Source organism: Oscarella lobularis, chromosome 8, assembly GCF_947507565.1.
Source record: "Oscarella lobularis chromosome 8, ooOscLobu1.1, whole genome shotgun sequence".
Taxonomy (NCBI): domain Eukaryota; kingdom Metazoa; phylum Porifera; class Homoscleromorpha; order Homosclerophorida; family Oscarellidae; genus Oscarella; species Oscarella lobularis.
The window spans coordinates 1,632,761-1,657,036 of record NC_089182.1 but is presented as its reverse complement, the minus strand read 5'-3'; the positions used below and the strand labels follow the sequence as shown (position 1 = coordinate 1,657,036).

Sequence of the window (24,276 nt, the reverse complement as noted above, 5' to 3'; positions counted from 1 at the left end):
GCCCGTTTGCGCAGACAAAGAGCCCGTACTAGAAATGGCCACTTCTGTGAAAGTAAAGAAAAGAGCAGACAAAAAGGCAGTTTTGGAGGGTATCGCTTTCTAGATTGGAATCATTGGTGGATCTGGGGTAGAGGATGCTTCCGTGTTCGAAATCGAAGACAGGAAGGAGATGATCGTCGAAACTCCTTTCGGACCCGTAATAAAAAATTCATTTTTTGAAAAGTGCACATCTCAAACTTACTCTGTATAGCCCTCCGATAAACTTATCACGGGAAAAGTGAGCGGAATCGATTGCGTCTTTCTTTCTCGGTTACACGCCCACGCCCACTAAATATTAATTTAAAAATTCATATTACTAGTCATGCAAAGGGTCACAAGATTATGCCTTCCAGGATTAACTATCGGGCGAACATTCACGCTCTCAAATCATTGGGATGTACTCACATCCTAGCAACCAACGCCCACGGTTCCCTTCGGGAAAACGTGCATCCTGGAACCCTAGTTTTTCCCACCCAATTCATCGATCGAACAACGAGTCGTCGGCAGACGTTTTTTGACAATTCTACGGAGGCATATCCAGGCGTTTGTCACGTGCCCATGGCAGAACCGTTTTGCCTAGAAACGAGGCAAATTCTCGTGGACGTGTGCCAAAAAGAGAACATAGATCATTACAAAATCGAGGCGACAACTGTTACAATTGAGGGCCCCCGATTCTCAACTCGAGCCGAATCGAAATTATTTCGAAGTTGGGGTGCCGATATTATCGGCATGACAACCGTGCCGGAAGTAGTGCTCGCTAAAGAGGCTAGCATGTGCTATTGCTGCATTGCCTTGCCAACCGACTATGACAGTTGGAAAGAAGAGGAGGAAGGAGTGAGAGATCAATAAAATAATTTATATTGGGGTTAATTGAGATTGTAATTAGGTTACCGTTCAGCACGTTGTTGACATGTTCAAAAGCAACGTCACAAAGGCCGCAAAATTGATACACGCAGCTATTCCAGTCATTGCGGCCAGGGATTGGACGCAAAAACTTAAGCATTTGAAAGTAATATCTTAATTAGAGAAAAAAGGGATTATGAATAAAGAATTATTTAGGACGTTGTCGACCAAGCCGTCATGGGATAATTCCCACTCTTTTCTTCTCGTTTGACTGACTAACTTTTTCTTCAATTTTGTATTCGCTACTACCGGTGGTACTGCACCGTTTGATGTCAACTATTTAATCTGACTTTCAAGTGCATCAATCTCAGATCGAAGTCGAATGACATCTTCTAAAGCCGCTTTGATCTTATCCTTCAATTCAGCGCGACTCTCCTTCATTGCCTGTCTCCCATTCTAATAAAAACACATTAATTAATTAATTAATTAATTAATCAATTAATAAATCCGCTACTTGGCTTTTGAGCATGGCTTGCATTTCCTTGATGGCCTGTATGACCCTCCTCAATTCTTCACAGCGCTCCTTGTATTGATCAATGCGTAGTTTATGTTCTGACTCTTTTCTCTCTTGTTTCTCGTTCCGCTTTGCTTTCTGACTCTTTCGCTCCACTTGCTGTCGTCTCTTTGCGTTTGCTGCCACGAAGGAGTGCAGGGACGTGTTGCTAACGCTTGTTTCTCCTGAATGCAGCTGTGTTGCCCTTCCAGTCAGCGGAGGGGAAGGATCAATGGTCATTTGTTTCACTTGAACGCGCTCACGGATGACAGCCAATTCTCTTGCCTGAAAAACCATTATTTTGAGTGTGCATAACTATAATTTCTCCATACCTGGAATTGTTGGAGGCTTGATAGTCGACGATTTTCTTCGCGGAGGCGTTGAATTTCCCGATCCCTTTCCATGACACTTTGTAAGAGAGTGGAGTTCTAATCAAGAGCATAACAAATCGGATAAATAGAGTATTAGGAGGTCAAACTTGTTTCTCTAATGTGGCGACGATTCCACGTTCTCTCCCATTGGATTTTTTCGATTTTGATAGAAAAAACGTCTGAGAACTTTCGATTTCTGGCAATTTGACTTCCTTTCGTGGAGACGGCGGTGGCGGCGGCGTCTCCTCTACTTCTTCCACCTTCGCCGTTTCCTTCTTTTCTTCTTCCACAATAGGAGGACACTTGGCCCCTTCGACTACTTGAGACTCATCGGAAGCGTTTCTCATGGGAGGCGATGGCGCTATAACTAATCGTCTAGAACATGATTTCGGTTTAAATAGGATCATCAATCTTCATTAACACTCAACACACCTCTTTGGATAATAAGCGGAAGGAATATTAATAGGAGGCACCACGCTAGAGTGTTCCTGCTCTCGTATAAGTTTCAATGCAACCAACGCTTTTTCTCGTTCCCTTTACATCAGAAATTTAGCCAAAGTAATAATTTTTATTGATATTATTACTTGGCTAGTTTTGCTTTGAGCATGGCATAGCTGGCTTCATATCGCCTTTTCTGGGCAATGTACGCTTTCCAGTGCTTCTGTATAACGCAGGCAGCTCGATTTTCAACGCGCTTCTATAATGAATCTGAAGTGAAATATGAAGTCTCTTATATCATATACTGCAGTACCTGCAAATCTTTCATTCGTCTAGCGTGCACTCTCGCTAACAATTGCCTTGCGGAACACTGAAGCACTAGTGTAGCATGTTCCCTAGCAATACCTTCTCTGTGCTACACGTAAGCAACGGCTAATACATCATATAAAACATTTCGTCTACCCGTATTTTACTTCAGAGCGTTTGAATTTCCACCAGGCTTGTATCAATGAGGCCGATCGGTAAAAATGTCCCGTCGTGTGACCCCCGCATGACGTCAGAAAATCAACGCAGGACTTGTGCTTTCCCATGAGAGCCAAATCAAAGGGAGTCAATCTAAATAGTTTTCTATTTCCTGAGTGTATGTTGCTATTCTCGGTGCGTGCATGCCTCTTCATTGATTTGTCTACTGCGTTAACTGAGACACCGGCTGCGACTAAAATGCGACAACTTTCCGTGAAGCCGTTTGCTGCTGCCTTGTGTAGCAAGTTGCGGCCATCAGGCCCAATTACATGAGCATCAGCGCCACGTCTGAAGTAAGTCAATAAGATTATACTGATGCATGAGATCTTATAACGTTACTGGAGTAAGAGGCGAATGACTTCTGTTCGTCCCGACTCAGCTGCTAGTTGAATTGCTCTAATTATAGAAGCAGAACTTGTACCGCATTTCTTTTTTATTTTTTCCCTCCTTTTCAGTTACCTGGCTGAATTAATATCACTTGCGTCTCGCTCAGCTCCACTATCGAGAAGAAGCTTTACCACGTCGGCATGCCCAGATCTGGCAGCCAAGTGGACAGCCGTTCTAATTGCTTATGTTTAAAAAAAGGAGTCTTCAAACGCGACTCTCCAATTTAGAAACCTGTGCTTGTCATCAGTTGCTATTGTACTTGAACCACATTGTATTAGATAGTCAGTTGTATGTGCGTGACCGTGTTTGGAGGCAAGAAGAAGTGGAATTGATTGGCTTTTATCAGCCGCGTGAATCTAATTGAATTGTATGCAAAGACTGCGTAATGAATCTATGAATATTTATTTACATTTGCTCCGTGAGAAGTGAGGACTTGGCACACTGGAGATAAGCCAAGTTGAGCAGCAAGATGAAGAATGGCACGTCCCTTTCAAATAATTAACATTTTGTTGAAGTAATAACGCATTATTGTACTTTGCTATCCTGAAAAGAAACATTGGCTCCAAGTGTAATCATCATTTCCACCGACTCGACAGATTCACTAAAAAGCGCCCAAGCCAACGGGGAAAATCCATTGGCATCAACTTCATGAAGCTGATTTATCTAAATAGCCAAAAATTAAACATTTTCATTGAACTCCTTTTCTTATGTACCTTCTCTGTCAACATGGTGACAATGTTGCTATTGCCTCGCACAGCTGCATAATGAATTGGCAACGCGCCACTTTTGTCTTTGCAATTTAGCCCAGAATCTCCATACTTTTGCGAGAGAAGAAAGCGGACACAGTCAACCTAAATTAATTACTAGAATATATGGTATATAAAAGTTAATGTAGTAATAAATGCCTGATTCATGAATGATGCCCAATGTAAAGCACAGCATCCAATTACGTCACGAGCGGTGAGAGAACAGCCTTTCTTTGCCACATGTTGCAATATAGAAACGTGCCCCTTTTCCAACCAACAAATACGATTAGAATAAACAAATACGTAAAGTACATTGCATACGTGAATTGCAGCTATGTGAGTGATGCTCTGTTGAAAAATGTCCTGCGATTGAAGCAAAATTTTGGAATGGTCCAAAAGCAATTTGACGCATTTTATTCCATTCTAGTAATATTAACATCAAGCATTATTAATATTCTAATTTGCAATTGAGTGACTTTGTGAGTAGCCGCCCAATGGATTGCTGTCTTTTTCTCTTTGTCATTGACGTCGACACTAGCGCCTCGTTTTATCAACATTTTCACTTTGTCTTGATTTCCGTCTTGAGAAGCCAACATTAGTGACGTCATACCCACTTCATTTTGTGCATTAATATCAGAATCCTTCTCCGATTCCTGTGCAAACAATTCAATATTAAATTTTAGGTTACCACATATATATTCGTCTATGGACATTTTTGATTGGTGGAGACGCTTCTCGCTCATGATTGGCTGCCGAAAGACGAGAAAGACCGTTTTGCGGAATGTAGGCCTGAAAAAATATTAAAAGCAGCTCGTTCTTCAGTCCAACAGTCAGCCATTCGCGATCTGCGCTTACGAGTCGAAGGCAATGATCTATGTATTGAGATGGGCATTGAAAAAGTCGCATTTCGTTAAGAAATGTCGCTCCAAATCGAGCTCGGGTACAGCAAAACGCATTTTCGACCGACATTTCGGTTGCGCACTGTTGCCAACGACTTCGTGTTTGTCCCGGATAAACAGAACGACCGAACGAATCTTCTCGGAATCAGAAAAGACAGCGTTAGAACGGCTGTCGAAGATCTTCAGTCGTATGAAGGGCTGATCGAGGCAGTGAATGGAATCGGAGAGGGGAAGTGTTGTGCAAACAGCCCAAGCTGGTGAGATTCTTCGTGTTTGTTCTTTCAACGCTTCAGGCAGCTTTTCTCTTATAGAACCGGACGGTCCTCCTACTATAATGTCGCAGTCTCAGCAATGAGCTCGCAATCGATTCTCGTTTCTTGGCTGCCTGTTGAATTTGAAAAGCGAAATGGGATTATTACTTCCTACACCATTGAGTATAGAGTTCGGGCAGGCGAGTCGTCGTTTGGTCCATCTAGGACCATCACCAATATAATGCCAAATGCGACTAATCACTTGCTGACGCAGTTACAGAAATATACGGAGTACTGTACGGAATTAGAGTCTCCGCTTCAACGAAAGTAGGCTCGGGCCCCTTCAGCGACGAAAAGTTGAACGAACCTACGATTACAGTAAAGAATATATATTTTTTATTTTTCTTATAGTGGAGTATCTCTACCATCTGCAGATCAATCTAAAGTGCCATTCAACTTCCGAAAGCCGCTTTCAATTTGGAATGGCAACTGCAACCAAATCGCCAAGCTGGGTCGAAGCGCAGCCATCTTCGACGTCAGTCCCAATGTTCGGGCCACAGTCGCGGTGGCTTCGACGTCTACTGGAACGGCTAGACTTGCCTAACGTCATGCACCCTCACCTACAACTGGGCCGTTTATTCACTCGAACCGATCAGCGGTTCGCCGTCAAGGCCGTTTATCCGGCGCGCGGTCACGTTCTTCAGCACGCGACGCGCGAGCAGCCCGTTCCGACGCCCATTTCGTTTTCTTAGTACAATCCACCGTACACGCTTCTCATGATTGAGATGAACGAGATGGCGGCGAACGGGACGACAACCGTCGCGCGTACGCTCGTTCTCGCCGACGACAATTCGCGCGTCGACGTCGCAAAAGACTCCGAGATCCTTTCGGTCGGCCGTCGACGGCGTGTGGTTGACGAAAGACGACGAACGTGACTCTGTCTTCGTCGAGTGCATGGAAGCCCGATCACTTTTTCAACACGTACATCAAAAAGAATTCGTGGCTTTTGTATCGAGTCGACGTTTCGCGACCGACGTATGACACTTCCGAGTGCATGGCCGCCCTCGTTTTCCGGAGTTACCTCCTCGAACGATGTCGGCGTGGCGTCGTTTCGCGTGTGGCTGCGAAAAAGGGAAATCGACGGCTGGTCGATGATCGATAGCGATTTTTTTCTTCGGCCGTCGGTTCTACAATGGCCCGTGCTGCTGTCACTTGGCAACGGCGAAACGTATCAAGTCGAGATCGAAAGCCGAGGACATTTTTGGGCAAGCGAAAAATGATACAGTTTGGGTATTTACTTTGTTTCTATTTCGAAATTTCTACAACTTGTAGTTTCTCCTACGGTAACTAATGATCCAGCGTCTCTTACGCGCAATCAATCGGATTCAGCTATGTTCTCTTGCTCGACGACGGGAGTACCGGCTCCAAAGATAACGTGGTCTACAACGGGTAGTGCTAATTTAATATCATCTGACGTCCTTCAAAATGTCAACGGGATTAACGTAGTTACTAGTCTCAATTTCATGCCGAGAGAATCCTGCAAAGGTCTTCTACGGAACCGTAGGTGGGATACGTTCCAATACTTCTCTAGGTTTTTTGTTTAATTTCCGTCTTCTTTCCGTGTTTCACTGTAGCGAAATCGTTGCTGTGTACCGAACATGTGTTCCTGCAATCTGTTGTTTCCGCCAGATCGCCTTTTTCTCGTGAATTCGAAATATTCCGTATGCTTGCCATTATTTGCAATCTCCTGCATTCACCCTCAGTGCCTCATCACATATACGTATCTGAGGATTGTCTAGGGGCGTCAAGGGTAGCGAGCGACTGCAAGGGAAGTAACTACGGAAAAATCTACGGGAATCAAGGAATTGTGAAGGGGAAACTTTACGTCATTCCGACCATCAGTCGCCTCTGCATTTTCCATCTGTTTTATTCCGCCGGTCATCAAATGTTGCAATCCGACCGCACCACCTCGTCGGTTGACGTACTTTACAGCACCAGACTGCCACTTTTTGTCAGTCAATCTTCCAGTTCAATTCGTCTGTTATCTAATCCTTCAATAGAACGTCTTCTCCAGTTCTTAGAATGATCCTCTACAGGTGACATTTCAGCTATAGTCTTCATGATAATTTCGTTAGAAGAATCTTCATATATTGCGTACAGACATGCAGTAATGATTTCATCGTCTTCCTGCCTAACGTAATGAGAGTTCTCAATGATTAAAACTTTGAAGCTCGCCTTGCAAGGAAGAATAGTTTTGAAACAAAATACCTTCGGCAGAAATCTGCAACTATTTGTGTTCTGCAGAAAAGCGTTTATCTATAAAATTTTCTAACAATTTTTAGTCTCAAAAGTTTCTCAGTTAGTCGAAGAGTCGTGCACGTGATCGAGTCCCCACGGGCAGAGCCCTAAATAAATCAGAGCTGCGACACGGTAATTAATCACGTGATTTCATGGACGCCATTTTGTATCCAACCTAGGACTCTCCGCAGTCAAGAGTTGAAGACTGCACGAAAAACGGTCTCGAATTTCTTAGAGTTTTGCACCAGGGTGCTGTAGCTAAGCGCACAAAAGGTTTTAGGTAGCTAAGTTGCCGCGAAACGCCTATCAGAGGTAGGCGAATGAATCGCGAAACTCCGGAAGCGCCGCCCGCGTAGACCCAAAGCCCGAAAGAGGTCTACTTCTGAGATTTACGAGCTCAAAGCATTGTATAAGTCTGAATTAGGGTGAGAAAAGAGCATTTTTACAGCGTTCGCAGATTCCTATGGTAGTGGGGCGTGGTCTGTCTACTTTTACGCCTCCATGAAGTGCAACGTCTTTTTCTGTTGCACTTTATGTGTTTTTTAGTTCTTGTAAGGGATGGACGCTATACAGTATGTAGTACCCCTTCGCGTAGTGTGAAATCTGGATACAAAATGGCGTTCAAAAACCCACGTGACCACTTAGCGTGCGTGAGCTCGTCGCAGCTCTGATTTATTTAGGGCTCTGCCCACGGGTATCGCTCGTGTTTACTCATCTATGGTTTACTCTCCCCATATTCCATCTAGTCTCCAATGCTTCTCGTCAGCTTAGTCAGTCTCTTCAGTGCCGCTATGATGCACACGACGGAAAGCACCGCTGATATCTTCCGGGCTCCGTGCTACAAGCCAGCCGACATTTCTTCTACTCGTAACTGTACGAAAGCTGATATCGTTTTCGGCGGTCTCACTCCCATCTACACCTATCGTCAGAAAAAATGCTTAGAGACGCTTGAGAACATGAGGTTATCGAGTGTCGAGTATGCGGAAGCAATGGCGTTCGCTATTAACCGTATCAATACCGACCCAACAGTACTACCCGGCATTGTCATAGGCTACGAAATTCGTGACACGTGCTCTGCACCGGAGTATGCTTTACGGCAGTCTCTCGAATTTGTCTATAACGATGTGGAAAGAGGTATGATGGGAATTGTTGGACCAGTTTATTCTGGAAATTCCATCCGAGTCAATGATTTCGTCAACCTATTTTTTGTGCCTATGATCAGCTACGCTTCGACTAGTCCTGATCTGAGTAACTCTGATAGATATCCGCTCTTTTTTAGGACAATTCCTTCAGATTCGTTTCAAGCAAGAGCTATAGCAGCTCTCATTAAAAAATACAAGTGGACTTACGTGCACGGTATATACTCGACTGATGCCTATGGTTCTGCGGGATTCAGAGCGCTGGAGAAGGAGACACAGAAACTGGACATTGAATTTGGTTTCAAAGTGGGATTAGAAATTCAAGCATCCTATAGCACTGTCGAAAACGCTTTGGCAGACCTTCAAAGAGTCAATGTTACTAATAGTCTACGCGATCGGAAGCGAGCTTTCCAAAACGGAAGCGTGCTCGTTATATTCGCCCAACAGGATCTTGCTCGTACAGTTATTCGGGTGATTCACGAGACACCTTCACTAAGGAGTCGGAATTTCACTTTCATCGGATGCGACGCGTGGGGCGCAGATATAGAAACATTTCAGTTTCTAACAGCAGACGGTGCCGTTGACACCACACCGACGGCTCTTGGGTCCTTGTCAGTCACTCCTAAAGTAACCACTCTTCCACTATTCGTGAAGCACATGGAAAATCTTAGATTTACAAACAGTACTGGAGAAAACCCTTGGTTGGAAACTTATTTCGAAAAAAAACTGCAATGCAAGCTTGCTGACGGGACATGCGGTAACAAGACATTTAAAGGGAAGACCTTTGCAACTAAAGTGTCCAAGGCGGTAGATGCTGTCGACGTATTTGCTTACTCACTCCATGCCTACTTTCTTGCTTCCTGCAATAATGAAGTGAACCCAGTTTGCTTCCGCCGTCAAGTCGAGTTCTGTAAAACTGATATAGAAGAGTGCAGGAAGAACTACTCCGCTATTCTGCTGAACATCACATTTCCTTCGATTACAGGAGGGGACTTTTCTTTCAACCCAAATGGGGATTACGTAGGTGCCCAGTACGACATAGTCAACCTCAAAACGAAACCAAATCAAGAACCTTATATTGATGTAGTGGGAGGATGGGATGAAGAGAATCTAACAGTGTTTAAAGATATAATGTGGATAGGCGATTCAGTGCCAGTTTCTCGCTGCAGTCTACCATGTAATCTGGGAAGTAGGAGAGTACCACTGAATTTGGATCCTTCAACGGTTTCCGGCAGGCTTTCGACGAAGTGCTGGGATTGCGTAGGACGATGCCACAACCATTATTTTCTTAACACCAAGAAGAATCCTTTTGGAGAATGCCAGCGTTGCCCGGGTAACCAAACCTCAGACGACTCTCGCACAGGATGCCAAGTGCTAAAGGTCAATTACCTCAGATGGAGTGACCCTTTGGCAATCTTCAGTGTTGTAATAGCACTGACTGGTATAGCCCTCGTCTCTACAACCCTGGTCGTTTTTCTCAGGTTTTGGAATACCCCTATCGTCAAGGCAAATAGCAGGGAATTGACTATCGTCATGTTGGCAGGAATCATGTTGTCTCATCTATTGACATTCGTTTTCATAGGCAAGCCAACCGACTCTCTGTGCGGAGTTCAGCGATATTTTGTGACGGTCTTCCCATCAATGATTTTCGGTGCTCTTTTAATTAAAACGAATCGAATTGTGCGAATTTTCAAAAGCAAAACAAACATGAGTCAACAACTACCGTGCCTTGGTCAGGGAAGTCAGATTTTGCTCGCTGGTGCAATTATACTAGGAGCTTGTATCATCAACAGTTTCTGGCTGGCGATTGCAGCTCCGAAAGCCGCTCTCGTCATTAAAGAAGAGAACGAAGATGTCACACTTGCCTGCCGTCATCTATACAGCTACGGCCTCGTTCCCTCTGTGCTCTACATCATGTCACTTATAATTTCCTGCATTGTGCTCGTTAACAGGATGCGAGATATTCCTAAAGGCTTTAACGAGAAACTCTTCATAAATTTGGCTGCCTTTTCTGAGCTACTTACCTGGCTCACTTTTGTAGCAATAGGAATTGGCATTAGGGACGTCCGCTCTGATTTTCTCTCGGTCCTTATTATCTTGTCGGTGAACTTTACAGCGTTAGTCGCCTTGGGGTGTTTCTTCGGGCAGAAAGTCTTTACTGTTTTGTTTCAACCGGAAAGAAACACAAGAGAGTACGTTTCAAAATTCTCTGCAACAGCGGCAAACAAATCAGGTGGCAGCGGATCTAAGGTCAACACCGAAACGGAATAGAAGCGCACATATAGACGATATGACTATTCAAATGTAGTAGCACTCTAGTTCGGTCTGACACGGCGTCCTGCTTTTGCTGTATACAAGGTCTGTTTTAACTCGCCTTGAGTAACTCTTATAGCATCAGTACTTGAGTGTTGTTCCTTATGTTTCTTCTCATAGTGCAGTGAGTTGCGGTAATGAAACTTATGCTAGCTCCTCAACTCCATCTCTTTGCATGGGTTTGCGGTCTTCACTGCCAGCCCTTTTGCGCGGTTACTGTTTACCTCCTTGTCCGGGAGCCATATTCCTTGCGAGAGCTTTTTTCCATCATTTTTGCCCTACCACCCGTCTATAATGTCATTCTAATGTCTCAAACAATTATTCTTGAGACTAGGAAAGAAATTGTCAACGCTACAGCAATTCATATTTTGCTTGTTCGAAACTGCTGCTGCGTACCAATAGAGAGAGGAAATATATGTCACCAGATAATTATCATCTATTCAAATTCATGGCATTCGATTAACACACTGGTCTTCTCAGAAACATTCTATTCGATTCCATACTAAGAACCGCGGCCATTTTGAATGACGTCAGCGACCTCCTGAAATTGTGAAGAATATTTCAAGCAGCACCGTTACTTCGTCTACTGATGCAACATCTACTTGCACAGTAGCTGGGGTTTCCAACCCGGACAGCTCCCACCACTTTTAGAAGATCAGTGATCCGTGCTCCTACGCTATTCTTACTACTGTACGTCGGGCTCCAATCAAGAAACATTTAACTGCTGCACGAATGTCCGCTCATGGTCCGCAGGAGTAGCACAAACGAGTACAGTAGTAGAAGGGAGCTGAGTGCGCCTCCGCACAAGTGCACATAAAGAAAAAAGAAACAAGAAAGCGCAATTCAATTCCGTATGCAGCAATCAGCACATCAATTTCTAAGCACAGACAACAAGTCAAACACGACCAAATCCAAAAGAAAACCCCTCAGTTACTTCAATTACTTGCATTCCTCTCTCGGATAGAGCATCGTACCGCCAGACTGATCTGGATCGTAGTAGTTGTACGAGATGACGGGAACGCCTTGGAGGTCTTCAACAAAAACAGTTCTCTTCATTTGAAGCTCAAAACAACACACCTTTCGTCTTACCTATAATAATAATATTTAATTAATCATAATATTTAGTTAATTGAGCAAAAGCATTTTATGAAACTCACTTCGTCAATATAGACTCTGACTCTTCGGTCCTGCTTGTCGATTCTTTTGATTTTGCGCGTTCCTTTTTTCTCCAGCTAGAATACAAATTTGTAAAAACTAAGCACTAGTTTAAATAATCATTGTTACGTCTTTGAGGTCAGAATCAATAGGCACAAATCCTGAAAACAGGGTGATATCTGTCAGAGCCATATTAGAACTTCTTGGTTTCTTTAGCAAACCAGCTAAATACCACATGTACTTGTTATAACTAGTAGAAAAGATCTAAGTCTACTAGAAAAGCGGATACTTACCGGTTGCAAACTCTTATCTTATACGAGCACGACTTTCCTTTGTTTTCATTCATTGTTGCCATGGCTGCCACTTCAAACGCCGCTTCTTCCGGCGGTTCCGGTATATTGTACTTGACGCCGGTTTGAACGAGGACGCATCCGACGCCGACAAGACTAGCTGTCAGCGTCGACGGAAGAGTCGGAATATTGAGAGTCTGGACGTCTTGGGAATTGGACGAATCGACGGCGAGCGACCACGAGAATTCCGAGTCGGTGCTGAAGCGAATACTCATCGACACGTCGTTGTTGGCAACGCTCAAGGCAGCGTATTCAGAGAGAGCTTGTAGAGCCACTACCGTGTCCTAAAAAACCCCCGCCGAGTAATTTTCTAACAATGCTGGTAAACTATACTAACCTGAGTTGATCGGAAGCCTCCAGAAGGATTTCTCTGCTCGAGTAGCCTGTGGACAATTTTCAAGCTGTTTCCCACGTCTCCTTGACATTTGAAGGCAAGTAGAGCATACGCGCTTGTTTCCACGTCGCACGAACGGCTTGCGCATGGCATTCCCCAACGACGTCCGTAGCAGAATTGATTGCTCTCCTTTGAATACTTCCAGTACATTGTATCGTCTTCGGTTGTCGCGCAGCTCAGTAGTTGATTGAGTAGTTCGTCGGCTCTAGAGTGACCAGCCTTGCAGAATACGTTGGAAATGACAGCCAAAGCGTAATTGTTCTCGCAGTCATTCGAGGAGCACGTCGAGTTGAGGTAAGTCAATGCATTGACAATAGATGGATCCTACAGAAAAATCTCACGCGGAAATGTTTGAGGATCACACTGGTTTCTCACAGATGACGGCACGCCTGCTTCTAATAGAGCAATTGTAACGTAGGCGGTCAGACTGCATTCTCCTCCGGAGCAACCCTGCATTTCCTTGTCAAGAACATGACAAACAGTTGGGAACGATCCATCTTGACTCTGCTTCTTCTTCATCCAGTTAATCGCCTTTGCTTGAACTGTCTGATCAACGTCAATAATTCCATGCGCTTGACCGAACGTTCTGACCACGAAGGCGGTTAACCTACGACGAAATGATTAGGTCCACATCGTAAGTCACTGCTTTCAGATACATACCACATGCTGCCACATTTATCGCTGTTTCCAAACGCACTATACGAATAGTTTTGAAACAAAATACCTTCAACAGAAATCTGCAATTATTTATGTTTTGCAGAAAAGGGTTTATTTATAAAATTTTATGACAATTTTTAATCTCAAAAGTTTATCAGTTTGGATCTGCTTAAGTAGGGGAACGTTCGAAGAGTCGTGCACGTGATCGAGTCCCCACATTCGCCCGTGTTTACTCTCCCCATATGCCATCTAGTCTCCAATGCTTCTCGTCAGCTTTGTCAGTCTCTTCAGTGCCGCTATGATGCACACGACGGAAAGCACGGCTGATATCTTCCGGGCTCCGTGCTACAAGCCAGCCGACACCCCCTCCACTCGTAACTGTACGAAAGCTGATATCGTTTTCGGCGGTCTCACTCCCATCTACACCTATCGTCAGAAAAAATGCTTAGAGACGCTTGAGAACATGAGGTTATCGGGTGTCGAGTATGCGGAAGCAATGGCGTTCGCTATTAACCGTATCAATACCGACCCAACAGTACTACCCGGCATTGTCATAGGCTACGAAATTCGTGACACGTGCTCTGCACCGGAGTATGCTTTACGACAGTCTCTCGAATTTGTCTATAACGATGTGGAAAGAGGTAGTCCCCTGATGGGAATTGTTGGACCAGTTTATTCTGGAAATTCCATCCGAGTCAATGATCTCGTCAACCTATTTTTTGTGCCTATGATCAGCTACGCTTCGACTAGTCCTGATCTGAGTAACTCTGATAGATATCCGCTCTTTTTTAGGACGATTCCTTCAGATTCGTTTCAAGCAAGAGCTATAGCAGCTCTCATTAAAAAATACAAGTGGACTTACGTGCACGGTATATACTCGACTGATGCCTATGGTTCTGCGGGATTCAGAGCGCTGGAAAAGGAGACACAGAAACTGGATATTGAATTTGGTTTCAAAGTGGGATTAGAAATTCAAGCATCCTATAGCACTGTCGAAAACGCTCTGACAGACCTTCAAAGAGTCAATGTGACTAATAGTCTACGCGATTGGAAGCGAGCTTTCCAAAACGGAAGCGTGCTCGTTATATTCGCCCAACAGGATCTTGCTCGTACAGTTATTCGGGTGATTCATAAGACACCTTCACTAAGGAGTCGGAATTTCACTTTCATCGGATGCGACGCGTGGGGCGCAGATATAGAGACATTTCAGTTTCTAACAGCAGACGGTGCCGTTGACACCACACTGACGGCTCTTGGGTCCTTGTCAGTCAATCCCAAAGTAACCACTCTTCCACTATTCTTGAAGCACATGGAAAATCTTAGATTTACAAACAGTACTGGAGAAAACCCTTGGTTGGAAACTTATTTCGAAAAAAAACTGCAATGCAAGCTTGCTGACGGGACATGCGGTAACAAGACATTTAAAGGGAAGACCTTTGCAACTAAAGTATCCAAGGCGGTAGATGCTGTCGACGTATTTGCTTACTCACTCCATGCCTACTTTCTTGCTTCCTGCAATAATGAAGTGAACCCAGTTTGCTTCCGCCGTCAAGTCGAGTTCTGTAAAACTGATATAGAAGAGTGCAGGAAGAACTACTCCGCTATTCTGCTGAACATCACATTTCCTTCGATTACAGGAGGGGACTTTTCTTTCAACCCAAATGGGGATTACGTAGGTGCCCAGTACGACATAGTCAACCTCAAAACGAAACCAAATCAAGAACCTTATATTGATGTAGTGGGAGAATGGGATGAAGAGAATCTAACAGTGTTTAAAGATATAATGTGGATAGGCGATTCAGTGCCAGTTTCTCGCTGCAGTCTACCATGTAATCTGGGAAGTAGGAGAGTACCACTGAATTTGGATCCTTCAACGGTTTCCGGCAGGCTTTCGACGAAGTGCTGGGATTGCGTAGGACGATGCGACAAACATTATTTCCTTAACACCAAGAAGAATCCTTTTGGAGAATGCCAGCGTTGCCCGGGTAACCAAACCTCAGACGACTCTCGCACAGGATGCCAAGTGCTAAAGGTCAATTACCTCAGATGGAGTGACCCTTTGGCAATCTTCAGTGTTGTAATAGCACTGACTGGTATAGCCCTCGTCTCTACAACCCTGGTCGTTTTTCTCAGGTTTTGGAATACCCCTATCGTCAAGGCAAATAGCAGGGAATTGACTATCGTCATGTTGGCAGGAATCATGTTGTCTCATCTATTGACATTCGTTTTCATAGGCAAGCCAACCGACTCTCTGTGCGGAGTTCAGCGATATTTTGTGACGGTCTTCCCATCAATGATTTTCGGTGCTCTTTTAATTAAAACGAATCGAATTGTGCGAATTTTCAAAAGCAAAACAAACATGAGTCAACAACTACCGTGCCTTGGTCAGGGAAGTCAGATTTTGCTCGCTGGTGCAATTATACTAGGAGCTTGTATCATCAACAGTTTCTGGCTGGCGATTGCAGCTCCGAAAGCCGCTCTCGTCATTAAAGAAGAGAACGAAGATGTCACACTTGCCTGCCGTCATCTATACAGCTACGGCCTCGTTCCCTCTGTGCTCTACATCATGTCACTTATAATTTCCTGCATTGTGCTCGTTAACAGGATGCGAGATATTCCTAAAGGCTTTAACGAGAAACTCTTCATAAATTTGGCTGCCTTTTCTGAGCTACTTACCTGGCTCACTTTTGTAGCAATAGGAATTGGCATTAGGGACGTCCGCTCTGATTTTCTCTCGGTCCTTATTATCTTGTCGGTGAACTTTACAGCGTTAGTCGCCTTGGGGTGTTTCTTCGGGCAGAAAGTCTTTACTGTTTTGTTTCAACCGGAAAGAAACACAAGAGAGTACGTTTCAAAATTCTCTGCAACAGCGGCAAACAAATCAGGTGGCAGCGGATCTAAGGTCAACACCGAAACGGAATAGAAGCGCACATATAGACGATATGACTATTCAAATGTAGTAGCACTCTAGTTCGGTCTGACACGGCGTCCTGCTTTTGCTGTATACAAGGTCTGTTTTAACTCGCCTTGAGTAACTCTTATAGCATCAGTACTTGAGTGTTGTTCCTTATGTTTCTTCTCATAGTGCAGTGAGTTGCGGTAATGAAACTTATGCTAGCTCCTCAACTCCATCTCTTTGCATGGGTTTGCGGTCTTCACTGCCAGCCCTTTTGCGCGGTTACTGTTTACCTCCTTGTCCGGGAGCCATATTCCTTGCGAGAGCTTTTTTCCATCATTTTTGCCCTACCACCCGTCTATAATGTCATTCTAATGTCTCAAACAATTATTCTTGAGACTAGGAAAGAAATTGTCAACGCTACAGCAATTCATATTTTGCTTGTTCGAAACTGCTGCTGCGTACCAATAGAGAGAGGAAATATATGTCACCAGATAATTATCATCTATTCAAATTCATGGCATTCGATTAACACACTGGTCTTCTCAGAAACATTCTATTCGATTCCATACTAAGAACCGCGGCCATTTTGAATGACGTCAGCGACCTCCTGAAATTGTGAAGAATATTTCAAGCAGCACCGTTACTTCGTCTACTGATGCAACATCTACTTGCACAGTAGCTGGGGTTTCCAACCCGGACAGCTCCCACCACTTTTAGAAGATCAGTGATCCGTGCTCCTACGCTATTCTTACTACTGTACGTCGGGCTCCAATCAAGAAACATTTAACTGCTGCACGAATGTCCGCTCATGGTCCGCAGGAGTAGCACAAACGAGTACAGTAGTAGAAGGGAGCTGAGTGCGCCTCCGCACAAGTGCACATAAAGAAAAAAGAAACAAGAAAGCGCAATTCAATTCCGTATGCAGCAATCAGCACATCAATTTCTAAGCACAGACAACAAGTCAAACACGACCAAATCCAAAAGAAAACCCCTCAGTTACTTCAATTACTTGCATTCCTCTCTCGGATAGAGCATCGTACCGCCAGACTGATCTGGATCGTAGTAGTTGTACGAGATGACGGGAACGCCTTGGAGGTCTTCAACAAAAACAGTTCTCTTCATTTGAAGCTCAAAACAACACACCTTTCGTCTTACCTATAATAATAATATTTAATTAATCATAATATTTAGTTAATTGAGCAAAAGCATTTTATGAAACTCACTTCGTCAATATAGACTCTGACTCTTCGGTCCTGCTTGTCGATTCTTTTGATTTTGCACGTTCCTTTTTTCTCCAGCTAGAATACAAATTTGTAAAAACTAAGCACTAGTTTAAATAATCATTGTTACGTCTTTGAGGTCAGAATCAATAGGCACAAATCCTGAAAACAGGGTGATATCTGTCAGAGCCATATTAGAACTTCTTGGTTTCTTTAGCAACCAGCTAAATACCACATGTACTTGTTATAACTAGTAGAAAAGATCTAAGTCTACTAGAAAAGCGAATACTTACCGGTTGCAAACTCTTATCTTATACGAGCACGACTTTCCTTTGTTTTCATTCATTGTTGCCATGGCTGCCACTTCAAACGCCGCTTCTTCCGGCGGTTCCGGTATATTGTACTTGACGCCGGTTTGAACGAGGACGCATCCGACGCCGACAAGACTAGCTGTCAGCGTCGACGGAAGAGTCGGAATATTGAGAGTCTGGACGTCTTGGGAATTGGACGAATCGACGGCGAGCGACCACGAGAATTCCGAGTCGGTGCTGAAGCGAATACTCATCGACACGTCGTTGTTGGCAACGCTCAAGGCAGCGTATTCAGAGAGAGCTTGTAGAGCCACTACCGTGTCCTAAAAAACCCCCGCCGAGTAATTTTCTAACAATGCTGGTAAACTATACTAACCTGAGTTGATCGGAAGCCTCCAGAAGGATTTCTCTGCTCGAGTAGCCAGCGGACAATTTTCAAGCTGTTTCCCACGTCTCCTTGACATTTGAAGGCAAGTAGAGCATACGCGCTTGTTTCCACGTCGCACGAACGGCTTGCGCATGGCATTCCCCAACGACGTCCGTAGCAGAATTGATTGCTCTCCTTTGAATACTTCCAGTACATTGTATCGTCTTCGGTTGTCGCGCAGCTCAGTAGTTGATTGAGTAGTTCGTCGGCTCTAGAGTGACCAGCCTTGCAGAATACGTTGGAAATGACAGCCAAAGCGTAATTGCTCTCGCAGTCATTCGAAGAGCACGTCGAGTTGAGGTAAGTCAATGCATTGACAATAGATGGATCCTACAGAAAAATCTCACGCGGAAATGTTTGAGGATCACACTGGTTTCTCACAGATGACGGCACGCCTGCTTCTAATAGAGCAAGTGTAACGTAGGCGGTCAGACTGCATTCTCCTCCGGAGCAACCCTGCATTTCCTTGTCAAGAACACGACAAACAGTTGGGAACGATCCATCTTGACTCTGCTTCTTCTTCATCCAGTTAATCGCCTTTGCTTGAACTGTCTGATCAACGTCAATAATTCCATGCGCTTGACCGAACGTTCTGACCACGAAGGCGGTTAACCTACGACGAAATGATTAGGTCCACATCGTAAGTCACTGCTTTCAGATACATACCACATGCTGCCACATTTATCGCTGTTTCCAAACGCACTATACGATCCATGGTCTCGCTGAAAAATCAGTTCTCTTTGATAACCTACACAGAGCTTACCATTTCTGTGCATATCAAGGTTGGTGTCACCTTTCATCATTATGTTGAGAGCTTTTTTCTCAGTTTTCTCATCCAATTTCCCGACGGCCGTAAGGTAACGCGTGATATAAACGCCAGGAGCGAAATTAATCATATTCTGTTCTCCACATCCGTAGGGAAGTCGAAGAAGATTTTCCAGTCCTTCAATCGTGGGCCCCATGTAATCCGCTGCACAGAGAAATTCCTAAGAAAATTACACCAAGACGAGATACAACCGTACTTGTTACGCTGACGACTGCGCTCTCGGAGTCGGGAACATAAGTGGGCGGAAGAGTCAGATTGAACACTCTTTCAGCGTTTTCGGCACCATCTATAATGACCAGATATTAGAATAGTTATAGGAAATACAGCAAATCTCTCGTACCTTCGATACAGATGAGAGACGACAGTCCGTACTCCTTTTGCACGCCTTCTGGCTAGAGAGAGATTCGCTGTATAGATTAACGATAGACCAGTATTGATTTCTCTACTTCGACTAGAAGTGGGCGAACCACTGCATCGGCCGCTTGAGTCGATCTCGCAGTGCACTTCATTGGAAGATAGCCGACTTTAAGTGGAACAATGAAATAGTCAATAGAACGAGCTTCTCCTGCTGGTATGGTCAAGTTGCGTTGAGAGCCTTTTTGCATGTCTGCTTTTGATTCTATAAAGCTAATTTCATTTGAATCCACTTCCAATTCAACGAAAGCCTATTTTTTGTTAAAAACCTATTTAAGCTAATTTAATTAAAGACTACGTACGGTGAGGTTGACGTCGAGATAATTGAAGACGGTCGCTCGCACTTCGAGTTTTTCGCCTCGAATGACGGAATAGGGCAAAGTGAGAGACACGAAAAACGGCTGAAAGACTCGAAGAGACGCCGGCATCGAAACGCTAATAGAAGACTCAGTTGACAAAGAAAAACCGTCGGCAATCCACGACGTTATCGTGTCCGGAGCAGTCAACATGACATCACGGTTCCTCGAATTTTTTCTATAGATGGAGACAGAGATAGAACAAAGCTGTGTTCACTGATAATGCATTTTTACTCCAATTGAATATCCGTCCATATCCATGTCTCAGGAAAGTTGATCCGTTCTTTCTTGACTTCAAGTAGCTCCGTAGTTGTCTCAACGTCCTCGTCGTCAGCTTCTTTCGATGGAACCATGAGAAAGCTAGCGGTTAATGCGTACTCGCCAGACCCATCGACGTCGTAGTTCCCATAGTCGTAAAAGAAACGCCAGTCTAATAAACGATATATATGAGATATACTCGTTGTAAAATGGACCATGCGCACAGTCGCAACAGCTGTCGCCCTCCGGTGGCTTAGGCTTGGCGCATTTAGGAGAACTTGTAGTCTTCAAATTGCTCACAACTTTTAGCCCGGCAAGCTAGACACAAAAATTACCAGTAGGTAGACGTCTATGCAAGCGAATTAGAAACCCGATTCCACACCTCGTAAAAACTCAAGGCCGAAACGAATTCGCAATATCCGTTTAGCGTGCAAACTTCTCTATAGCAGTTCGACACTGGACAGCGGAATCGATGAAAGTAAGGCGGTTCTGTACTAGAAGTCGGACTGTCACTACCGTCCCCGTAATCCTTCTAAAAACGAACTGATATAGAATTCGTTATTGGACACGGTAAATTAACCAACGGAAGGCCTGCGTTTGCATCCATACTGACGGCAGTAGCAACTCCAGAGTCTCCTGGCTCCGCAGTCAAACGTCTTGCGAGGCAAATAATTCAGAGACGAGTCAAAGCCAGCCGCCTCCGCATGAACCTAAACGACGCCGATTCGAATACAATTATTAGGAATTATTTAGTCAAACTTGTTGAGATGTAAGTTGATTTTTTGCCTGTTGAAGGTAGACGCTTTGATCGACGGACACAAGGCCGATGTACGACCCGGAAGCAGCTTCAATTTGCAGACTCACGTTCTCTCCAGGTTCCACTTGATTCCGACTAAATTCCAACGTCATCTACAAACACGTCGTTGTAGTAAATAAGTAACTAAGATCATCCGTTACTTGATTTCCGGAATTCGCTGATACAGGCAAGTTGAGATTGACAGCTGACAATTTCTTCTGACCGATGACAATCGTCACTTTGGGAATCATTGCTGACGTCACTCGATATCGAAACGAGCAGTGATATTTCAACGGTCGCGGCATTCCTTTGGCATCACATATTTCATCCGATATGTCCGTCGCATTAATGTCTATAGACGTTGCAAAGCAGGACAACGTATTTAGGACGGTTCCCTTGCTAAGAATCTATAGGACACTCCCGTTATTTATATATACATGTACGCACTTTTGGTGTACTTACAAAGGCGCTGGTTTTTCCCGAGTGAGTGAAATAGGCATCGAACACGTGTTCATTGCCTACTTCTAATGATTTCATTGAGTTGCGAACTATGACGCGTCCTGGCGAGTAGATCAAGACGCTCCTGCCGCTACGAGCGGTTTCGGCTCGGTTATAGTCGACAGACTCAGCCTGGCCACAAAGAGAAATATTAGAAACAAATCAGAGCCCTTGCTCTTTTGAACCCTACGGTGCACGAAATGTCGAGAGCATTGCACGGAGCGCAGAATTCGATAGGAGCTCTGCCATCATTGCCAGTCGTTATTGTAGTCGTATAGATCTCTTCTTTGTCAAAGTCACACTTTTTTCTCTTTTTAAGCTGAGATTTGCAAGTGAATTTCACTCTCACCCCACCATACGGTTTTCCTGAAACGACGCTCGTTTTCACCTAAAACCAACTTCCACAATTCATCAGTACCAGGAGGCACATTTTCCTCACTGTGTAACGCGTTTTCTGACAGGGATAGAAAGCATTGAATGGGGGTTTTACTATTTCAATTTGATAAGGATGCGGTCGAATGGGAATTTTCGTAACTCCTTCGCAGGCGACTTCCTCTCCCGACGTCGGATCCGTCACATTGGCCTCGAGATGAATTTCATCATAACACAAAAGATAGTATCTCGCACAAGTGGAAACGCAAACGGTTTTTTCGCCATCGATCTAAAACGTTTTTATTTCGTTTTATATGCTACGTACAGTTGAGCGTACGGAATCTTGAACGACTTCTCTTTCGTCGTTCGCACACCGTCTCCAGACGCTAGCAATTGTTGCCGTGGCAGAAACAGTTCCCTTCACTTTTTGCCCGTACGTGTATCTACATTGTCATATAAGAGGCTGCGCAGCGTGAAAGAAGACTTACTTAGCACTGACAGTGTAGCAAACCGAATGCCTACGTGGAATACAGGAGAATTGATCATCTTTGGGAGAAATCGTGCACGAGAATTTAGGCAAGACTACGTTAGACACGTGATGAATTTTGAATAAAAAATTCTTTTCCTAGTCTAACCATATTCCTCGACTTTGACAGAAAAGCATTTTCCCTGTTTTCGAATCCCATCCTAATCATACGTAGTACCGTCATTGCTCTGTCGCAGTCTTCTTAAAGTACCTCGACCGTTGCACACAAGGCGTATTGTCCAAGCACCGGCTCACTTGACAACGGAAAACTGAACTTGGCAACTCCTATACGTATCATGCATCCCAGTTCCTATAGGATTAGCTCAATACTAATTTACCAGTGTCGAGCGTAAGGTTCTTGAGCGATGCCATCAAAGCGTTTTTGGGATTCTAAAAATTTCCCTCCTTACACCAGAAATAGATCTCCTTCCGACTCCGCTCACCCGAATTTGAACAGTTACTTTGCCTGAAGCTGCGGTCAAACGTGACGACGTCAAGACAATGACTCGGCCAAGAACTAGAAAAAACGCCAACGTGTGCACCAGTTTTAGTATTAGTATATATATATGTGTGTGTGTGTGTGTGTGTGTGTGTGTGTGTGTGTGTGTGTGTGTTCTCACTAGTCTGCCCCGGTTTATAAATGGGTTTATCCGTCTGGATCATAATTATTCTGTTCATAGGTCGAACGCGGAACTTCTCCATGAAATTGCTCATTGTCCCTTGCATTGACGTCATTCTGACGCTAACTCCATGCGTTCCCGGGGGAGTCGACTCCGGAAGCTTAGAGAAACAATAAGTGCGACGTCATAGTCTAAATTCGCTTCTACCTTCACGAATATGGTTGTGGACTGGCGTCTGGTCAATTGGCGATTCACCGTACTAATTAGATTTCGATCAGATCGCCCGTCTTTGACGTCAAGAGTGACGTCAATTGGAAACGGATTGAATTGATTTCCTTCTTCGTCTGTTGTCATCTGCTGAGATCCTTTCTCCACGTAAATCGTCACGGCGAACGTCTCCCCGGGAAAGACGTCGCGTTGAACAACGATGCGATATCGATACGACATACCGGTAGGAACGGACTCACGCCTTTGGGGAAAACCTTTGTTCAAGAACGCTTCATTTCTATTCACTCACGGCGGAAGAGTCGGTCTGTGAGGACGGGTAAATTGAGATGCACTGAAAGCAACGAGAAGTGACGTCGTTAGGAGAAGCCTTGTCATGGCAACAAGTATCTGCTCAAATGTCTACGCTAGGGCAACTAGCGAGTGACTGGGCTCCTTTGGTCTATCTGTTGAATCTATATCCGAACGGATCCGAACACGCGTGTAGCTCGCGCGACCATTTCGAAGAATTAAGATGCGACTAGTAGATTGTGAGCACGCAAGCGGATACTGGAATCGTTTCCTGGATGGGAGGACGGCTGATTTCCATCGCAATTTCCGCGTCTTGAGAAGTAGTTGATCTCTTAGCAGTAAAACATATCGCCAGAACATCAAAAACTAAGCGTCTTTCCCTCACAACGAATTGGCTTCGAGAACTGTTTTGGATACGTTTCCAACATGCAGTGATTGTTTTCTCGCCGAGCCAAAACGGAAGAAAAAGAAACGAACAAGTCGGTGTGTCAGGGCCTAGCGCGCGCGCCTTCTACCTGATGCTGGAAAGTAGGACTCTTTTTCGATGTAATACGGCGTATATTGTGCATGCTAACAATTCGAAACTTATTTTTTGCTTAGGGTGGGTAAGTTCTTTGACGTGGGTTCGCTCAGCTAGCCGATGGGCAATGCGCGACGCGCGTCGTCGACTTATCAACGAGAAATACGCCTCGAAACGACTCCGACTTCGATCTATAACTCGATGTGACGTGCTGCCGGACGAGGTGCGGCAAAAGGCGTCGACGGAGCTCGCCGAAACGCTTCCACGCGACAGCAGCATAACACGCGTACGTAATCGCTGCATGCTCACCGGACGACCGCGCGGAATCCTGAGTCAATTCCGTCTGAGTCGGATGGAATTCA

General features: G+C 44.6%; 6 protein-coding genes and 1 long non-coding RNA gene across 8 annotated transcripts; 4 read left to right on the top strand and 3 right to left on the bottom strand.

Annotated features, from left to right (window-relative positions):
• The first annotated feature begins 14 nt into the window (after positions 1-14).
• Positions 15-1,247, top strand: LOC136190385 (S-methyl-5'-thioadenosine phosphorylase-like). Its single transcript, XM_065978523.1, has 6 exons — positions 15-52; positions 104-196; positions 251-309; positions 360-873; positions 926-1,048; positions 1,099-1,247. The coding sequence occupies exons 1-6, from the start codon at positions 35-37 to the stop codon at positions 1,126-1,128; spliced, it is 837 nt and encodes a 278-aa protein (XP_065834595.1). The 5' UTR covers positions 15-34; the 3' UTR covers positions 1,129-1,247.
• On the bottom strand, positions 1,035-4,895 carry LOC136190381 (inversin-like). Its single transcript, XM_065978518.1, has 20 exons — positions 4,755-4,895; positions 4,611-4,688; positions 4,376-4,552; positions 4,221-4,322; positions 4,059-4,163; positions 3,867-4,004; positions 3,688-3,816; positions 3,563-3,640; positions 3,385-3,509; positions 3,226-3,327; positions 3,106-3,162; positions 2,914-3,054; positions 2,718-2,859; positions 2,558-2,659; positions 2,391-2,503; positions 2,239-2,340; positions 1,914-2,181; positions 1,768-1,863; positions 1,397-1,720; positions 1,035-1,338 (listed from the first exon to the last, which is right to left on the bottom strand). Exons 1-20 carry the CDS (start codon positions 4,866-4,868, stop codon positions 1,219-1,221), a joined length of 2,613 nt encoding a protein of 870 aa, XP_065834590.1. The 5' UTR covers positions 4,869-4,895; the 3' UTR covers positions 1,035-1,218.
• Positions 4,896-4,913: 18 nt separating this feature from the next.
• On the top strand, positions 4,914-7,225 carry LOC136190388 (uncharacterized). The gene is made up of 3 exons (XR_010670544.1): positions 4,914-5,055; positions 5,110-5,427; positions 5,484-7,225. It is a non-coding gene; the product is annotated as an uncharacterized lncRNA (long non-coding RNA).
• A 797-nt stretch (positions 7,226-8,022) lies between these two features.
• LOC136190380 (metabotropic glutamate receptor 3-like) lies at positions 8,023-10,942 on the top strand. Its single transcript, XM_065978517.1, has one exon. It carries the CDS (start codon positions 8,100-8,102, stop codon positions 10,755-10,757), a length of 2,658 nt encoding a protein of 885 aa, XP_065834589.1. The 5' UTR covers positions 8,023-8,099; the 3' UTR covers positions 10,758-10,942.
• Positions 10,943-11,211: 269 nt separating this feature from the next.
• Positions 11,212-13,395, bottom strand: LOC136190100 (alpha-1-inhibitor 3-like). Its single transcript, XM_065978173.1, has 7 exons — positions 13,359-13,395; positions 13,074-13,305; positions 12,642-13,022; positions 12,248-12,588; positions 12,084-12,204; positions 11,957-12,031; positions 11,212-11,888 (listed from the first exon to the last, which is right to left on the bottom strand). The coding sequence occupies exons 1-7, from the start codon at positions 13,361-13,363 to the stop codon at positions 11,739-11,741; spliced, it is 1,305 nt and encodes a 434-aa protein (XP_065834245.1). The 5' UTR covers positions 13,364-13,395; the 3' UTR covers positions 11,212-11,738.
• Positions 13,396-13,566: 171 nt separating this feature from the next.
• LOC136190643 (metabotropic glutamate receptor-like) lies at positions 13,567-16,463 on the top strand. The gene has a single exon (XM_065978866.1). The coding sequence runs from the start codon at positions 13,615-13,617 to the stop codon at positions 16,276-16,278; it is 2,664 nt and encodes an 887-aa protein (XP_065834938.1). The 5' UTR covers positions 13,567-13,614; the 3' UTR covers positions 16,279-16,463.
• A 671-nt stretch (positions 16,464-17,134) lies between these two features.
• On the bottom strand, positions 17,135-23,828 carry LOC136190641 (alpha-1-inhibitor 3-like). Of its 2 annotated transcripts, XM_065978864.1 has the most exons (31): positions 23,396-23,828; positions 23,086-23,347; positions 22,879-23,038; positions 22,702-22,775; positions 22,597-22,648; positions 22,470-22,543; positions 22,368-22,419; positions 22,221-22,314; positions 22,070-22,175; positions 21,800-22,021; positions 21,551-21,748; positions 21,325-21,492; positions 21,024-21,269; positions 20,826-20,975; positions 20,651-20,776; positions 20,449-20,598; positions 20,291-20,384; positions 20,043-20,238; positions 19,755-19,986; positions 19,485-19,703; positions 19,379-19,430; positions 19,235-19,324; positions 19,006-19,182; positions 18,879-18,960; positions 18,594-18,825; positions 18,162-18,542; positions 17,768-18,108; positions 17,605-17,698; positions 17,478-17,552; positions 17,255-17,409; positions 17,135-17,197 (listed from the first exon to the last, which is right to left on the bottom strand). In XM_065978864.1, exons 1-30 carry the CDS (start codon positions 23,479-23,481, stop codon positions 17,260-17,262), a joined length of 4,635 nt encoding a protein of 1,544 aa, XP_065834936.1. In that variant the 5' UTR covers positions 23,482-23,828; the 3' UTR covers positions 17,135-17,197; positions 17,255-17,259. The 2 variants fall into 2 exon arrangements, with proteins under 2 accessions (XP_065834936.1, XP_065834935.1); XM_065978863.1 differs by having other exon boundaries at positions 17,135-17,409.
• Between the last annotated feature and the right edge of the window lie 448 nt (positions 23,829-24,276).

Bases quoted from the DNA above. Each gene is read 5' to 3' on its own strand.
- LOC136190381 (XM_065978518.1), bottom strand. From the start codon at position 4,868: ATGTCGGTCGAAAATGCGTTTTGCTGTACCCGAGCTCGATTTGGAGCG. The intron at 3,510-3,562 runs GTAAATAAATAT...CAATTCAATTAG, and splicing joins TCACTTCTCACGGAGCAAAT to ATTCACGCGGCTGATAAAAG. The intron at 2,660-2,717 runs GTAAAATACGGG...GCTTACGTGTAG, and splicing joins GGAAATTCAAACGCTCTGAA to CACAGAGAAGGTATTGCTAG.
- LOC136190100 (XM_065978173.1), bottom strand. The intron at 12,205-12,247 runs GTAAGTATCCGC...CTTTTCTACTAG, and splicing joins AAGATAAGAGTTTGCAACCG to TTATAACAAGTACATGTGGT. The intron at 11,889-11,956 runs GTGAGTTTCATA...TTATTATTATAG, and splicing joins TCAGAGTCTATATTGACGAA to GTAAGACGAAAGGTGTGTTG.
- LOC136190641 (XM_065978863.1), bottom strand. From the start codon at position 23,481: ATGACAAGGCTTCTCCTAACGACGTCACTTCTCGTTGCTTTCAGTGCA. The intron at 19,704-19,754 runs GTACGTAGTCTT...AACAAAAAATAG, and splicing joins ATCTCGACGTCAACCTCACC to GCTTTCGTTGAATTGGAAGT. The intron at 19,325-19,378 runs GTACGAGAGATT...TGGTCATTATAG, and splicing joins GTCTCTCATCTGTATCGAAG to ATGGTGCCGAAAACGCTGAA.
- LOC136190380 (XM_065978517.1), top strand. From the start codon at position 8,100: ATGCTTCTCGTCAGCTTAGTCAGTCTCTTCAGTGCCGCTATGATGCAC.
- LOC136190643 (XM_065978866.1), top strand. From the start codon at position 13,615: ATGCTTCTCGTCAGCTTTGTCAGTCTCTTCAGTGCCGCTATGATGCAC.
- LOC136190385 (XM_065978523.1), top strand. The intron at 310-359 runs GTTACACGCCCA...TCATATTACTAG, and splicing joins GATTGCGTCTTTCTTTCTCG to TCATGCAAAGGGTCACAAGA. The intron at 1,049-1,098 runs GTAATATCTTAA...AGAATTATTTAG, and splicing joins AAAAACTTAAGCATTTGAAA to GACGTTGTCGACCAAGCCGT.